The sequence below is a fragment of the Primulina huaijiensis genome, chromosome 1, assembly GCF_012295235.1.
Source record: "Primulina huaijiensis isolate GDHJ02 chromosome 1, ASM1229523v2, whole genome shotgun sequence".
In the NCBI taxonomy this organism is placed as follows: domain Eukaryota; kingdom Viridiplantae; phylum Streptophyta; class Magnoliopsida; order Lamiales; family Gesneriaceae; genus Primulina; species Primulina huaijiensis.
Genome location: NC_133306.1, coordinates 26717451 through 26735293, shown reverse-complemented (window position 1 = coordinate 26735293; position 17843 = coordinate 26717451). Strand labels below are relative to the sequence as shown.

The 17843-nt window shown below is 35.0% G+C and overlaps 1 protein-coding gene and 1 long non-coding RNA gene across 2 annotated transcripts; one reads left to right on the top strand and one right to left on the bottom strand.

Annotated features, from left to right (window-relative positions):
* Window positions 1-1850: 1850 nt before the first annotated feature.
* Window positions 1851-12062, top strand: LOC140990673 (CLIP-associated protein-like). The gene is made up of 21 exons (XM_073460498.1): window positions 1851-2336; window positions 3849-4004; window positions 4131-4193; window positions 4372-4440; window positions 4614-4779; window positions 5188-5349; window positions 5695-5792; window positions 6154-6228; window positions 6307-6375; window positions 6452-6537; window positions 6616-6733; window positions 6930-7028; window positions 7114-7456; window positions 7659-9445; window positions 9589-9690; window positions 10304-10408; window positions 10512-10586; window positions 10666-10734; window positions 10837-10905; window positions 11079-11180; window positions 11416-12062. Exons 1-21 carry the CDS (start codon window positions 2004-2006, stop codon window positions 11572-11574), a joined length of 4305 nt encoding a protein of 1434 aa, XP_073316599.1. The 5' UTR covers window positions 1851-2003; the 3' UTR covers window positions 11575-12062.
* Window positions 12063-12828: 766 nt separating this feature from the next.
* LOC140970639 (uncharacterized) lies at window positions 12829-13817 on the bottom strand. Its single transcript, XR_012174168.1, has 2 exons — window positions 13200-13817; window positions 12829-13160 (listed from the first exon to the last, which is right to left on the bottom strand). It is a non-coding gene; the product is annotated as an uncharacterized lncRNA (long non-coding RNA).
* Between the last annotated feature and the right edge of the window lie 4026 nt (window positions 13818-17843).

Below are 17843 nucleotides of genomic sequence, written 5' to 3'. Positions count from 1 at the left end.
TTATGAAAAATAAAATAAATAAATACTGTAAGAATTCTAAGAACCTCAATATATAATAGTAGTTAATTTGGGTGAAAAGGAAATCATTGTCGGATTATTATTAATTTTTAATTTTCTAGTGCCGATACATATTTTAATTATGCTTCATTTATTGGAATACGGTTTATTATGCTTAATGTTTTTTGTTTTTTTTTTGATTGACTTTTTATATTTTATTTTTGGATGAGTGTTTGTTCAATTGATATAATTCATCGAGTAGATATTGTATCCAAAAAAATTATGGGTAAGTACTTTAGATTGTGGTTAGATGAAGAGATTTGATATTAGATGCATTCAAATCCATTTAATTTATGTAAATGCAATTATTATTAAGACAAATTTGAAATTCAACCTAGACGAATGTGATTTAATTTCGTGTTTCGAAGATATCTCAGGACAGTTTAATAGATAAATTTTCAATTATTTATAGGCTAATCTTAAGTAGGGATGTAAACGATCCAAACCAAACCAAACAGTATCAGGCTTGAGCTTGGTTTGTTTAAGACTGTTTGAGGCTCGAGCTCGATTCGAGCTTCTATTATCAGGCTCGGTTTGTATTGAAATTATTGAGCTCGAGAAAAGCTCGAGCTCGGCTCGTTAAAAGCTCGTTTAGCATGTTAATCAAGCCAGACTCGAGCTTGATTCATCAATAGCTTTGTTTAGCATGTTTAACAAGCCTGACTTGAGCTCGTCTCGTTCTCGAGCTCGATAAGCATAGAATGGAGCTCGAGTTTGAGTTTGAATCGAGCTTGTTAAAAATTAAATATATCTAAAAACTAATTTTAAATCAGACATAAAAATGTAAATTCATTCATAAATAACCAAAACGACACAAATAAGAGCTAAAAAAACATAAATCAGTATATTATTGAACATTCTAAAATCATACATCTAGAATATTCATTATATACTGATATCACCAAAATCATCTAGAATATTAATTAAATATAGTAGATCGAAGACAACACATCATTATGAAATGAATTTGACATAATTAATTTAAATTATTGATTAATGTCAAATTGCATATCAATTTAGCATGTAAAATTTTTAATTAACCTTCACATACTAATAGTAAAGTTACTCAACTTGTATATGACTTGATTATGTAAATTTTTAGGGAAAAAGAATAAGTTGATGTATTTCTGTTAATTTATTTTATTTATTGTATTTTAAAGAACATTTTAGTATAATGATATGCAAATAAGATTAAAAATGTAATTGTGACTAAATTGTGTGAATCCATCATTTTTTTAAACATGTCTTATATTCAATTCCTTCCATTGACATTAGTACCAATATTTTTATTTATCAACTCAACAAATGAGCCAAGCTCAAGCTTACGAGCCACCTAAACGACTCGAGCTCGAGCTCGAGTTTACGAGCCACCTAAACGAGTCGAGCTCGAATTCGAGCTCGCGAGCCTATTATCGAACATGTTTGCGATCTCACGAGCCAAATATCCTTAGGCTTGAGCTTTGTTTGATTAAATTTTCGAGCTCAAAATCGAGATTGAGCTTCGTTTGATATGATTAACAAACAAACTCAAACGAGCTTTTTATCGAGCCGAGTTTCGAATAGCTCGCGAACGGTTTGGTTCATTTACATCCCTAATCTTAAGCTCAGGCAAGTAGTTCTCAATTTATAAAATTTAGAAATTTTCTACTTATTTGTATATTGTATTTTGCTTTAATTGATATTTATTAATGCAATAGATTTTATTTTTATATTATATGATCGTCCTGAATGTATTTGTCAAAATAAATTTAAAAATAAAAGGCGAAGAATAATAATAAACCGCAGTAAAAAGAATTTAAACCGCAGCCCGTCGATCTAGCAAACCTCTCCTCTCCCTTCTCTTCGGCACTTTTTTCCTTTTTCTCACTCTAAACTGCTCTCCCCCGAAGATCTGATCCTCACCCTTACAGAGAGCGGCGAATTCGCGGAATACCCTTGCCGCCGCCATGGAGGAGGCATTGGAGTTGGCGCGCGCGAAGGACACCAAGGAGAGGATGGCTGGCGTCGAGCGTCTCCACGAACTACTCGAGGCATCGAGGAAGACTTATTCGGCGACGGAGGTGGCGTCGCTCGTCGACGTCTGCTTAGATCTCTTGAAGGACAACAATTTCAGAGTGTCTCAGGGTGCTCTGCAGGCACTTGACTCGGCTGCTGTGCTCTCCGGCGAGCACTTGAAGCTCCACTTTAATGCTCTCGTACCCGCTGTGGTCGAGAGATTGGGCGACTCCAAGCAGCCTGTTAGGGATGCTGCGAGGAGGCTTTTGCTTACTCTCATGGAGGTATGTTGTCCGATTCTTGGTTCGCCCATTAGCACACTTATTATTGTCTTGGAAGGCCTGTCCTCAAATTTTGGTTGTGATTCTTCTTTCTGCATGGTTTAATTTTTTTACTCTAGTTATTCGATCAAAATCTTAAATATGATAGCTATTAAAGGTGGATTATAATGGCCGGACAATGAATATTTCACCCATATATTATACCAATCAAATGACGAAATAATTTTCCTTGTTGAATCATAGCTTTTCTTAATTGTTTTTGCAGTAATTACAAATGCAGGATTCTGAGTTCAGAAAGTTTACTAATAGATTCGTAGTGTTCAAATTCACTTTGCTGATCGGCTTTGATTTGCATTTATTTTAAAATTTCATGTTAACTGTTTTTTTCACTGTGTAATGTGCCACTGACCCAGTAAAATTCAAGTCGAAATTGCAAATTTCATGTTAACTGGTTATTCTTATTGTGAGTTGGTTATTCTTATTGTGAGTTTCTGACAGAAGAATTCATCCTTAGAAAGTGTATACTCTCAATGGGAAATGGATAGAGCATAACATGCAGTGCATCCAAATCTTCTAAAACCCAAACTCCTTTCTTTGTTGATCTCTGGACTTATTTCCAAAATAACCAGATTGTTTGATTTCGACTTATCATAGCTACCCCAAAGAAAATCTCTCTTTATTTTCTCTATCTCAATTGTCATGCTATGAGGTATCTTCTTTCTTATTGATCCCTATGTTCCATTGCTTCTGCCATATCTCCTCCATTGATATGTCCATAAAATTTTCTAAAATTCAAAACTTCTACCGCCCTTTTTAATTATTTTCATTCTTACAAATGCAAAGATAAAATTGAATCAATCGTACTTTTTCCCAAAATATATACATATAAGCATAAAATCTGTGTTATTATTATATTTCTTTACTTAAGCTGATCAATGTTCTCAGTTTATCTACCAAGTGCCACCTTAAATTTTAAGTATGGATGTGTTATTGCAATTTTATTGTTTCTTTTATCCCACTCAAACCCGACTTTGGGGATGATATCGCTTTTTCTTGAGCGAAGTTCTGCAGTCCTATTTATCCCTCTTAAAAATGATGACCCCTCACATGGAATTCTTTGTGGTCTATGCGCTCTCTGGCATGCTCAGGTTCCAAAATGCAGTGTGATTTAGCTGTTGAGCATGGAAAAATGAAGAGATGTTGATCATTTGAATCAGTTTCCACTTCCTTCATACAATAGTTGATATGAGCAACAGCAAAAATTTACTGGCTCTTGTCTTTGACAGTTTTTTAATGGAATGTTTCCTCAAACTTGTAATGGTGTCAAATGAGCGATTCTTAAATCATTTCAGATTTTCTGTTGCTGCTGAGCTAATTGTGTCTTGATTGGGTCAAATAGACAGTTTAGTCTTTTGATTCATAAGTTTCTCCAAGAGTTGAGAGTTTGTAGACTGGATTTGAGTGTTTTATCATTTCTACATTTCTGCTCAGAAGGTTAAATATTGACTTGTGAAGGTGTCTTCCCCTACAATCATTGTTGAACGAGCTGGATCTTATGCTTGGACTCACAAAGCCTGGAGAGTTCGAGAGGAGTTTGCTCGTACCGTCACATCTGCAATCAGTCTCTTTGGGTCGACAGAACTTCCCCTTCAACGTGCTATTCTTCCATCTGTATGTTGTCCTCTTTCATCTTATATTGTTGTCTCACGTGTTAAATCCTAAGTCAAGGAGGAACCAAGAATTATATAAATGTGAGCTAGAATGTGCAGCTTTATGTATTGTCTTCTTGGATATCAGATTTTGCAGATATTGAATGATACAAATCCTGGTGTAAGAGAATCGGCCACAACTTGTATTGAGGTAAGCAAAATCAGCGATTAATGATTTCTGCTTGCATCACACACACTACTATATATGGATAACTCTATTTAGTTATTTTCATTTGGATGGAATAAGATGAGATTGAGTATTGCAGTACTTAGTCTGTCAAGAACTGTTTTACCTTCTGTCTTTAATTTTTTCATGTCTTCTTCCACAGGAGATGTATGCTCAGGCTGGGACACAGTTTCTTGAGGAACTTCACAGGCATAATTTATCTACAACATTGGTAATCACTAAACTATTATGAACTTGTGATACCTTTATGTGCACTGCACTTGTTAAGAAATGAAGCTTAATGTTTTTTTCCCTACTGACACAGAGTAGTAATCCGATTTGAAAATATAATGAACTCTAAATGGAGTTATTTCTGAAGCATTTTTGACATGATAATGGATGCAGTTAAAAGATATTAATTCCAGATTAGAAAAAATTGAGCCGAAGATTCGCTCTTCAGATGCAATTGGTGGCAATTACCCTTCTAACGAGACTAAGCCTGCAAGCTTAAATCTGAAAAAAGGCAGCCCGAAGTCCAAAAGCTCAACTCGTGTGCTTTCTCTATTTGGAGGTTAGTACATATGGCCTTATAGACATGATTATCGTAAAATACTTTTCAAATGTCGAGCAATTATTCTTTGTAATTGTCTTATCTGGTCATTTTACCACTTGAGCCACTCTCCTTCAAACATATTAAAGTTTATTTTGGACTTCAAGTTGTGCAGATGCTTTACAATTGTCAGAATTATGTATGATGAGCAAGATTTATTTTATTACTTCTGATATAGTCATAGAAGTAAAGTTACACATGTTCATTGGATTGCTTTGCTCGTTTTTTTTAATTATTAAAAGAGATTTTTAAAAAAACTCCTTTGCTATAAAATTATTGGCTAATAGCAATTGACAATTGTAATGCCAATTGCCTATTATCACTTTATTATTAAGCTTGCTAACTTCTTGTATTCTTCGTCCTGAGCAGCTGATGGAGATATTACCGAGAAACCTGTCGAACCAATTAAAGTGTATTCAGAAAAGGAGCTCATCAGGGAGTTTGAGAAGATTGCTTCGACCCTTGTGCCAGATAAAGATTGGTCAATGCGGATTGCAGCCATGCAGAGAGTTGAAGGTCTTGTAATTGGAGGTGAGTTGTGCACACAAAATTTGAAGTTGACTCTCTTTCTGTGATAGCTAAAAGGAGGTGTTTAGGTTGTTTTAGTGGTTGTAGTGAATAGCATGCAAAAAGTATCGAACATTGTTATCCTTTATCTTGATGTTACCTTATAAATATAAAAGCAACTGCTTACTTACCTATTTGAGTGGAAACTGATGGTTATTTTGCGAGTAAAATTATGTATCGGGAAACGAAATTTATTTCATATGTTGAATGACATGAGTGTATGCTTCTTGATGGCCAGATTTGTGAGAAATATCAGTTATTTTAACCGTTTTGGTAGATGAAAATATTTAATTTGGTTCTGCCATTCAGGTGCGGTCGATTACCCTTGTTTCCATGGACTTCTGAAGCAGTTGGTTGGTCCATTGAGCACACAATTATCTGATCGGCGATCTAGCATTGTGAAGCAGGTGAGACAATGTGGATTATTACTTAACTGGTGCCTCTGAGAATGACTTACTCAAATCGCCATGGAGAGAACTCTGTTGTCGTTTGCATTGTGGAATTTTCGTCAGCTTTATCCTTAATATATGTTGAAGTGTCGATGGCTGCATTCTGTGATTGGAGTTTTATTTTTGTGTAAGGTTGCCAGTTGTTGGTTTGAGCATGTAATTAGAGAACTGAGTTTACTTGATTGTCTCGATGCTTTGTTGTGCTGAAACTACCTTTATATTGCTGGAACACTAATATGTATATGTAGGCCATTGGAATTGTTTTTGTTATTCACTGGAGTTATCTACTGCAATTCTGTTTTCTTGTTTACTTTGCTAGGCCTGCCATTTGTTAAACTTCTTATCTAAAGATCTCTTGGGAGACTTTGAGGGATGTGCGGAGGTTTTTATTCCGGTGAGACAAGTTCTTGTGTTAGTTGCCCCAGTTTGATACTATAATTTTCTTGTTTCTCACCTCTGCTTTGCAACGTAGGTCCTTTTTAAGCTTGTTGTGATAACAGTGCTTGTTATTGCCGAATCTGCAGACAACTGTATTAAAACGGTATAATTTGACTCTTGGTTAGCTCGATATTTTTTGGATCTTGTACATCTGTTGTAATTTGGGACCTTTTTCCCAGATGTTGCGCAATTGCAAAGTTCCGCGTGTACTTCCTCGGATAGTTGACTCTGCAAAGAATGACCGCAGTGCTATACTTCGTGCGAGGTATGTTTCTATAACTCTTTAAGCTACTGGGCTGCAATACCTTTTGGTTTAATTGTATTGCTTTTGTTTCCAAAATAGGTGTTGCGAATATGCGCTTCTAATTCTTGAATGTTGGATTGATGCTCCCGAAATACAACGCTCGGCTGACCTCTATGAAGACCTCATTAGATGTTGTGTTGCTGATGCAATGAGTGAGGTATAGATGTTTTATCTGTGAATTCTTATCTGTTTCTCATGGACAATCTCTACTTTCCTACTCTGTTGACATTAATACTTTGTCGAATGAATATTTGGGCATGTGTTTTGTGTTTTCTGTTCAGTAATTATTCACTTTTACTTTCCTTGTCTTTCTTTGTGTAATTTTCGTAACCCGATAGATTTAAACTCAACAGGTGCGATCTACTGCTAGGACCTGTTATAAAATGTTTGCTAGAACCTGGCCTGAGCGTTCGCGGCGGTTGTTTTCGTCTTTTGATCCGGTGGTTCAAAGGGTATACACTCTTTTATTGAAAAATTTCAACATGCATCCTCTTCATACTACCAACATTATGAACTTATAGAGGAATATTGTCCTAGGTGATAACCGATGAGGATGGTGGAATGCACAGAAGGCATGCTTCTCCTTCCATTCGCGAAAGGAGTTCAAACATGTCATTCACCTCTCAGACATCCCTCCCTTCGAACATTCCTGGTTATGGGACTTCTGCTATAGTTGCAATGGATAAAAGTGCAAGTATACCTTCAGCGACATCAATTACTTCCGGATTACTGCTCTCACAATCAAAGTCTGTGGGTAAAGGAACCGACCGGACACTTGAAAGTGTGCTGCACTCGAGCAAGCAGAAGGTCACTGCTATAGAGAGTATGTTGAGAGGCTTGGATTTATCAGGCAAAAGTAGATCCTCTAGTTTGGACTTAGGTACTCACAATGCTTTCTACTATCAGTTAGTGATTTTCATTGGTGTTGGCAGTGTTGGGTTGATTCTGTTGCCATACGTCAGCCACATGCTTGATTTTTTCAATTATAAATATCATCTTGATTGACAGTTTTGTTGATAAAATGCCTCGATACTTAAATAGCTATTTACAACTAGTTATTTATATTATTGCTCCTAGTGCAGGAGTTGACCCACCATCGTCCCGTGATCCACCATTTCCCCTTGCTGTTCCAGCCTCAAATAGTCAAACAAATTCTTTTGTAGACACAATTTCTGGTATCTCTAAAGGAAATAATCGCAATGGAGGTTTGCTGTTGTCAGATATCATCACTCAAATTCAGGCTTCTAAAGATTCGGGTAAATTTTCATATCATAGTAGCTTGGGAAGTGAATCTCTATCTATGCATTCATCTTACCCGTCCAAGAGAACTTTTGAAAAAGTGCCAGAAAGAGATTTTAGTGAAGAATATGCAGAATTTAAGCAGTCCAGAAGATATATGAATTCCCATATTGATAGGCAGTACTTGGAAGCATCTTATAAGGATGGTAATTATAGGGATTCCCAGAATAGCTATGTACCACATTTTCAGCGTCCACTTTTAAGAAAGAATGCAGTTGGACGGACGCCCGCAGGGAGGAGAAGAAGCTTTGATGACAGCCAGCTACCACTGGGAGATGTCTCAAGTTATGCTGATTGTCCATCTTCCCTTAATGATGCTCTAAGTGAGGGGCTTAGTTCGAATTCAGATTGGAATGCTCGGGTTGCTGCATTTAATTATATTCACACTCTGCTACAGCAGGGCACGAGAGGCATTCAAGAAATTATACAGTATTTTGAGAAGGTCATGAAGCTATTTTTCCAACATTTGGATGATCCCCATCATAAAGTTGCACAAGCTGCCCTTTCAACACTTGCCGATATTGTTCCAGCGTGCAGAAAGCCATTTGAAAATTACTTGGAGAGGATTCTACCCCATGTTTTCTCCCGGCTGATCGATCCAAAGGAATCAGTTAGGCAACCTTGCTCGACTACATTAGATCTTGTGGGCAAAACATATGGTACTGATGCACTTCTGCCAGCGTTTCTCCGATCATTGGATGAACAACGCTCTCCAAAGGCAAAACTAGCTGTTATTGAGTTTGCTATTGGTTCATTTAACAAGCATGCATCAAATTCTGAAGGCTCTGCTAATAGTGGCATGCTTAAGTTATGGCTTGCAAAATTAATGCCCCTGGTCCATGATAAAAATACTAAACTGAAAGAAGCTGCCATCACATGTATAATATCTGTTTATACCCATTTTGATTCCATAGCAATAATAAATTTTATCCTTAGCTTATCTGTTGAAGAACAGAATTCTTTGAGACGAGCCCTCAAGCAGCATACTCCTCGTATTGAGGTAGACCTGGTGAATTTTCTGCAAAGTAAGAAAGAGAAACGCGGTAAGTCCTCTTACGATCCGTCTGATCTGACTGGAACTTCTTCTGACGAGGGGTACGCTGGAGCATCAAAGAAGAGCCATCTATTAGGAAGGTATTCTTCTGGTTCTGTTGATAGCGATGGTGGTAGGAAGTGGAGTTCTCTTCAAGATGCACCGTATATCACAGGGTCTATTGGCAACCTAAAATCTGATGATATTCAAGAGAACTTGCGTTATGATGTTCTGGAGACTAATTCTTACCCTGGAGTCTCCCCTTCAAATGGCAAAAATTTGAAATATGCCTCTAGCACGGACCATCATAAATCTAGAACTCATGCAATAGATAACCATTCAAATGCTGAGATTTCTTCAGCTTCATGCGTGGATATCAATCGGCTTTGTGGATCGGATTTTCTGCCGAAGTCTGCGGATTTTGAGGTTGATATTGCTCTTTCACCTGAATTGACACCAAATAATCCTAAGCTTTCTGTTTTAAAATTGAATTCTACCTTAGAAGTTGGACCGAGCATTCCCCAGATCCTTCATTTGGTGAGTTTCGAATCTACCCACATTTGTCACTGACTAGCTTTCTGTCACCATGTTTTCGTTTCTATTGTTATTTATATTGCAGAAACCTAGTTGAAAGTTTGTCCCTTTTCTTATTCCTTACTTGTTTCCCACTTTTTGGATAGATATGTAATGGCAATGATGAAAGTCCTGCAGCAAAGAAGCGTGATGCACTTCAACAGTTGGTTGAAGTATCTGTATCAAATGATCACTCTATTTGGAGCAAGGTACTGCTGAAAGTCAAACTTTAAATTCTCGAATAATTCCTTGTTCATTTCTATGCCTAAAATATGATCAATTTGGGTTCTTGAGGGAGTAGTGGAGATTATTTGCGAGACTTAGTTCCTCTTTTATCCTTTGTTTTCCTTCCGCAGTTCATTCGAGCTGGAATATAATTGTTGATTTATTTCAGCATAGTGATATTTATCTATCTGATTCCTGTTTGTTGGCAATAAAATGCTTCTTTTGACTTTTCAAGCCCACCTATACGTTTTTTTGTGAAAATATTTGTCCGAGGTAATATTGTGTAAGTTATTGTCCGCATAACTCGATCTTTCAATCCTCAAATTTTTTGTCTAAGGTAGCAATGGGTCAAACTTCTCTTGTGGCAGGGCCAGACTGATCGATAATCATCATATTCACTTGTTTAGTTAGTAGTTATTTCTCCTTTGTCATCTCACATTAATTCAGTTTCTTTTGGTAGTCGATTTGTTGTCTTGATAGTTTTTTAAGGTGGATGCGGTATTGAATTTCTTTGTAACGCCAAAATATTGTGGTTCCTTTCTTGTGTTTTCTTTTAAAAACATGTATTCCTTTCTTATGTTCATTTGCCTAGTGCAGTACTTCAATCAGATTTTGACTGCTGTACTTGAAGTGCTGGATGATTCTGATCCATTTGTTCGAGAGTTGAGTCTCTCTCTTGTTTGTGAAATGTTGAAGAATCAGGTTTGATATCTACATTTCTACACTAGTAATGATGTAAACCTAAGGTATTCCCTTCTGCAGCAATTTCACTTGTTCTTATGAAGATTTTTGTATTTAACTATAGAAAGATTCTATGGAGGATTCTGTTGAGATTGTAATCGAAAAGCTGCTTCATGCAACAAAAGACATTGTTCTGAAAGTACGTTTTCTTTCCTCAAGTTATATCAATTTCTCTTGCTGTTTTTACTTTGTCTTATAGCGTGAGCTTATCAATTCAGGTATCCAGTGAATCGGAGCATTGTTTATCTATAATTCTGTCTCAGTATGACCCATTTAGGTGTTTAAGTGTGAGTACCACTTTTTTATCTTACACTTTAGATTCACTTGAAAAAAATTTATATTTTACATTTTTAATAAACAATTTTTTTATTGATCCATGGATGTCGCAGGTTATTGTTCCTTTGCTCGTTACCGTAGATGAGAGAACTCTTGTCACGTGCATAAATTGCTTGACGAAGGTAAAAACTCCGAGGATATCGGTTTTAGCTGTTAATCAATATCAAGTCTCATTTTTCTTCGGTCAATCAATATCCACAGCAGTGCTAATATGTTGTGTTAAAAAACCTGTGAATCTTTTATAAAGCAAAGCCAATTTTTGTGGATGATCATGCCACATAATTTGTATCTGCAGCTTGTTGGTAGGCTCTCCCAGGAAGAACTTATGGGCCAACTGCCATCATTTTTGCCAGCTCTTTTCGATGCGTTTGGGAGCCAGAGTGCAGATGTTCGGAAGGTGATAGCCGTCAACTTGAGGTTTCTCAAAAACATAAGAGCAAACACTTACTCCTATATCAAATTTGTTTTTTATTTAAGCATTGTCTTTTTCTCCCCATTTTTTTTACCTCGGATGAAAATGCCATGTTTTTAATTCTGTTTTTGTGGAATTTTCTGGTGACATCAGAGATGCTTCTACTAGTTTTGCGTTGTTTGTGTTCCATAATTGATCTCCTTTATCTATGGGATTGCAGACTGTTGTTTTCTGTTTGGTCGACATATACATCATGCTTGGGAAACCATTTTTGCCGTACTTGGAGGGGCTCAACAGCACACAACTACGACTTGTAACCATTTATGCAAACCGGATATCGCAAGCGAGAACTGGCACTCCTCTTGATGGTACCCAATGATAGCTGCTTTTGGCTTGGACCTTGGATGCATCTTCCCATGAGGAGTTATCAAATGTGATAACTCTCTCGCTCTCTGTGTGTGTGTGTGTGTGTGTGTGAGTGTGAGTGTGAGTGTGAGTGTGAGTGTGAGTGAGAGAGAGTTTGTATATTTGTGTGAAATTTTCTAGGAAAAAATGGTTGGTCATTTTGTTTTGCATGATTTAGTTACATTTTTCTGAAAGTAGGTTTGTATCTATTTTTCACTCAAACGTGCTTTTGAAGAACAGAGGAGAAGAGTGTTAATTAGGTGTGTCGCAACCGAAACACGATTGTTTTTAGTCCCAGTACCCATTTGTGCCTGTAAAGAAGTCGATATTCTCGATTTGATTTTCGCTCATTTTATTTTCAAAACAACATATGACGACTTTTTGAGGATTGGGACTCTACAATTTAGATTTGTGTCTGTATTAGAATAACATTCACTGGTTTATATGTTAATTGTTGGTTTAGTTGGGTCGCTTATAGATCAACTGAAAACTGGTTAACTAATAAACTCCGGCTGAAATAACATTCGGGCCACGGGTTAACCAATTAGTTTAGTCCTGATGATATCACAGGTTTTTTATGATTAGTCAAACAGTGAAAACTTTGAATTTGTGTTTCACGTTTCTTCTTAAAAAATTAAGGTTATGCAGTAGTTTATACCTCTGATAATATATTAATTATTATTTGTAATGACCATGTACACAAAGATTATCATGTTATTATATTTATAAAAGTGAGGCTCTCTACAGAAGTTTGAAAGAAAGAAATAGTTGTAAACTCGATTAAAAACATACAAAATTTATCCAATTTGGTAAATAATAAAAAAAAAACTCGCTTTGATTATTAACAATTTGAGTTACTTGAGGTCTTGACATAAAGCAAGTTATAATCGACATTTTTCACGGTCGAGTAACCGAAATCTGCTTAGATACTCCAAGAAATAGACGTTAATTTGTATTTATGTAAAATTTTCTCATTTATTTAGATTTTATATATCTTAAAAATATTAGAAAAAAATTGAAAATATACAACCGGCCTATCAAATCAGCTCGACCCTTCAAGCTTATGCCCCCACTAAAAGCTTTGTTTTTAAGTTAACTTTAAGCATTTATCATTGTCATTTTCTATTCTAATTCAAATTCTGTAAATATTGTATTCTATAATTTAGATATTTCGGGTCCTTTACATGGATGAAAGTTATATTAAACATATTGTGAAATACCAAACCAATAACAAAATAGTAAATATCTTCATGTAATAAAGGGTTTAATAATTACACGATATTAAATACAACCCTAGAATTTTTTGCAAAGACTTGGAATAAAACTTTAGAAAACCACCAAAGACACAATTAACAAGCCATAATAGCCAAATAAAAAGTTGAAAATCGCACCATATTAAAATAAATACGTTAAACATACGATGCCAACACCAAGCATTCACTCAGGTTATATGTAGCACTCGACGACTTCAAGGATGTGGAAGGACACCGGCGCCACCGCCAACGCCGCCGCCGCCGCCGATGCCGCCACCAAATCCACCCAATCCACCGGTTCCACCTACTCCACCAAGACCACCTCCTCCTCCAAGTCCAACTCCACCAAGACCACCACCTCCTCCAAGTCCAACTCCACCAAGACCTCCGCCTCCTGTCCCAATGTAATTAACCAACAACGCCAGAAAATCCATTAACTCCCCCAAACCCGCCTCCTGTTCCTGCTCCGCCGCCAAAACCACCGTACGGTATTCCATTAGCCCCAATGCCTCTGTAGCCACCCACTCCACCGAAGGAGACAAAGTTCTTTTGATCATTAAGGCCATTAACGTCACCGGGTAAAACCCTTGCTGCCGCTACGCCAACAGCAAGAGCTACAAGAAACACGAAACCCCACCTCACCATTATATTCTCCCTATATTTCTCCACTGACCCGTACTTTTCGAGCTCTCCACTTGAGAAAGACGTATAAGATCGCCCTCTTTAAATACAATGATGGGACTAAGGTTACAGGAAGCAGTTGGGAGAAATGAATGCATGGAATTTAATGCAAAGATTTCATGGATTTTGTGTCTTCATGTTTACTTCTCCATTTCCATTGTAGGGGACGGGGGGCATTTAACCAGCTCCTCATACCTCAATGCATGCACGGATAAACCCTGAAACGGAGGGTTAGCCCGGTCCAACCCAAGGATCAAGACCACTTCATTATGACTACCTCATATTTGATCATTTCTTCTTATTTCATCTATCTGTATATCCATTTTTAAGTTCACATTTAACTGTTTAATTTTATAACTAGCTGAAACCCAATTAATTACATGTGTAATTTAGTATCATTATGATACTAATAAATTAACTTAATTAATATTCAATACTATACTAAAAAAAATGTCGGTTTGACCGATCGCTTAAAATTTAAATACGACATTCCATTCACGAAAAATGTGTTATGTTTCAGATATATAGGCAGCTAGGTGATGAAACTTTTACATATTCTGATCTAAATTATTTCGAAATTTCGGGGAAAAAAAATTAATACAAAAGTAGCGAGACTGGCTAGATTGAGGACCACTAATTGTACGAACACCTAATTATGTTGATGAGGTTTACATATTTAGCATATACAGAATTTAGTGTGTGCACATGACTTGTCCATTTGCCCATATTGCAAAATACATTTGAGATAATTTTGTCATTTTAAATATATTTTGTAATCTAATAAATTAAAAATAATCATTTTGAAAAAACTATTTCAAAATACATTTGAGATAATTTTGTCATTTTAAATATATTTTGTAATCTAATAAATTAAAAATAATCATATAATATATCCTTATTCCTGATGGGTGAGTTGCCTGCTCTATTTTTTCCAGTAAAATATGTATTTATTTCATTTTTTAAGAACAATACGTGGAATGGTCAAGATTTTGAATTCCCACATACGAAGACACGTATCCATGCGTTATTCATAGTTATTGATTTGCAAGCTTGCAGGAACTCACCATGGCCGCCAACCTGCCAGCCGAGTGGCCATCACCAGATTGAGTAATTAATCGCTTGCAGGCTGATCGATAATTTGAAAGAGAAGTATGTGTACATATATATATATATATATATAGATACACATATACATAAAGGTTTGATTTATATACACACCAATAAAATGAAGATGATAATTGCTTACTATATTTGAGTTTCTAAGATTTTATATTTTTAGAAGTTTAAACTTACCATTTTAATGTATTTCAACTATATTTTGATATATATATATATATATTCAATGAAGTATTATCAATTTTCTTATACATGTACGGAGTAGTCTTGTCGGAGTCTTTGGATGCTCTTTTCACTTCGAGTCTTAATTCTTCCATCCCACCATCTGTATTTTTGTCCTAAAAAAAACTAAATGCGATGTCAGAAATCGGACAATATAGTTAAAGAAGTTCGCAAGTTTCATAAATTCCTAATTTTCCCAACTTAAATTTCGATAATTTAAACTCATGAAATTGAACATATTATAATTAAGTGTTTTATAAAAATAAATAAAACAAAAAAATAGTTTAATTTTACTACTACAACTTTGTCTTAAAATAAACTTAGTTTTATTGTTAGTTATTCTTTTACGGGACCATAGATTTATATAAGGATCTTCAGAAAAATTATTGTCTTATAAATTATTGAAATTATTAATTTAGCAAATTGGTCCAAATGATCAGAACAAAAAAAATATTATTTTAGATAAATTATTTTATGGCTTAATAATTTATAGAAATTTTACTTTTTAAATTTGTGTTCGTTTGAGAATCAGGTTTCCTATTTTTAGAAAAAGATTAAATGAAAATTTTATTTTTAAAAACCAATAAATGATCAAATAGTATAGAAATGTGCTTCAAATCTGTTTATGGATAACAAATCTGGTAAATTGAAAAATGTTCTTAAAATAGATATTTCCCTCCTCAAAAAATCTATATTTCAAAACATGAAGGAGATTTACTGCCCAATATAACTGAAAAATAATGGTTAAAAAATCAATAGCAACTAAAAAATAATTTAGTATAAATAGTGTATGTGGAAAACTTTGGGAACAATTGATTAAGCATTAGCGTATGACATACATACAATAATAAAATGACCCATTATTTCAGGAAACCTCTCATTCTGGGGTTTTGTATTAGAATAGGTATCATGTGAGACCGTCTCGCGGATCTTAATATGTGAGACAGGTCAATCCTACCGATATTCACAATAAAAAGTAATACTCTTTGCATAAAAAGTAATATTTTAATGGATGATCCAAATAAGATATCCGTCTCACAAATACGACCCGTGAAACCGTCTCACGCAAGTTTTTGCCTTTGTATTATTGTTAAAAACTAGCGAATGAAATTAACATTTATCTTCCATGTATGTCCCAAAGGAAATATTATCAGATTGGTTGCGTAGCAAATTTTTTTTAATATATATGTCACACATTGTATTCAATTTTCACGAGATATATATTTATCTTGAAATAATTATGAAAAAAATAATACGGAAATATATTGGGAAAATGGAGAAATACAATTTTTATTATATATATGGGAAAATGTGGATCAATAGAGTTAGCATTCGTAATTGAAAAGTATAATAATAAAAATGACTTATTATTGGATGGCTAACTAGGAAGAATTTTGTCAAACAACTAAAGTTTTTTTCTTCAACTCAAAATATTTTTATGTATGGAATTTTCCAGAAAAAAAATTATTAATATTTTGTAATTAAATTTGGATTTTTTGATATAAAAAATCAGTAGACGTTTGGATTATACGATTTTGTAAAAAGCTTGTTAACAAAATTTTTTAAATATGGAGGGGATTCGGAAAACGAGATGTGATTATTTTCAATATACTCAATTTTATTTTCCAAAAATTAATGAAATCAACCCAACATGTGGGGACCCGGACACTAATCATGTTCTTAATCGTCATTGGGACTAATTAATCAATTATAATAAACATGGTCTAAATTTTTTTTTTAAATATAACATCAAATGCGGAACGTAATGGAATCACTCTACTATACATATCAGTATAAAAGTAAAGTACAAGTCTTGTACTATATACAATCATTTACAAACTAAGGTTCAACTACTAAATATCAAGTGTTCAACCCTATCTCATATCAAGTCCGTAGTCTCCACTCTAATCACGATCTCTCTCTTCATCTCCTCGACCCTGAACCTGTACCACCTGTTGTCATGCACACATACAAACACGACAACAGCCGGATAACTCCGGTGAGAGTACATCCCAGTATAAATCAACGAAACATGCAATCATATAATTAATATAAAGCATGAAGCAGATATCAGATATATATCAAAATCTGAAACATAATTAATATCAAACTATCAATCATACTCGTGATTCCACGACTCAAACTAGACTCAATCCTAGTCTAGGGATCTCGGTTTCCAAACGTTGGTATTCCTATATCGACCAACAGTAATAGAAGAAACTCCGATTCTATTCACATCAATATAACCAAACATCCAGTGTCTTGACCTATCCGTCATTGACTGTGGCACTATCGCCAATACACTATCTTGTGACATCGTGCAATGTGCCCGTGGCGGTCCCGCCACTATCAGGTACTTCTGTCACAAGATCACTCATCTACTATTCGTCTAACACATGCTCTCTATATATCAATAGAACAAGTATATCAAATACAAATCAATGCAAATAATAACAAATAGTATGTGATTTAGGGAAATACAAGTATATCCTACTTGTGTCGATCTCCCAATACCACATTGACTTATACCTTTCGTTTGTAGTCTCGGTATGAAGAAACGGAAGTTCTGAACTCAAGATTGTCTCTGTAAATCTGAAAGGATCTATCGAGAATAATAATATCAACATTCCATTCTTAATTTACTACTGAATCTGATTAATCTGAATTTAATTCAAATCATCGCCATAACGGCACAATCTCAATATCCCCGTAAATACCATATCGACAGATATCAATTACAAAGCATAATCCATATCCGATACAATCTGTAATCAATCAATAATCTAAATATGTCCCATATCAATCAATATACTCTGAAAAATTATAACAATTCCATAATTAATCTGTTTCTCAATCTGACTTCGATTTTACGATGTCTAATATGTCAAGAACCTCATATATGAATCATATCCGATTCTGGCAATATCATAATTTCAAGACATATCAAAACGTAGTAAAACTTACGTCTAGT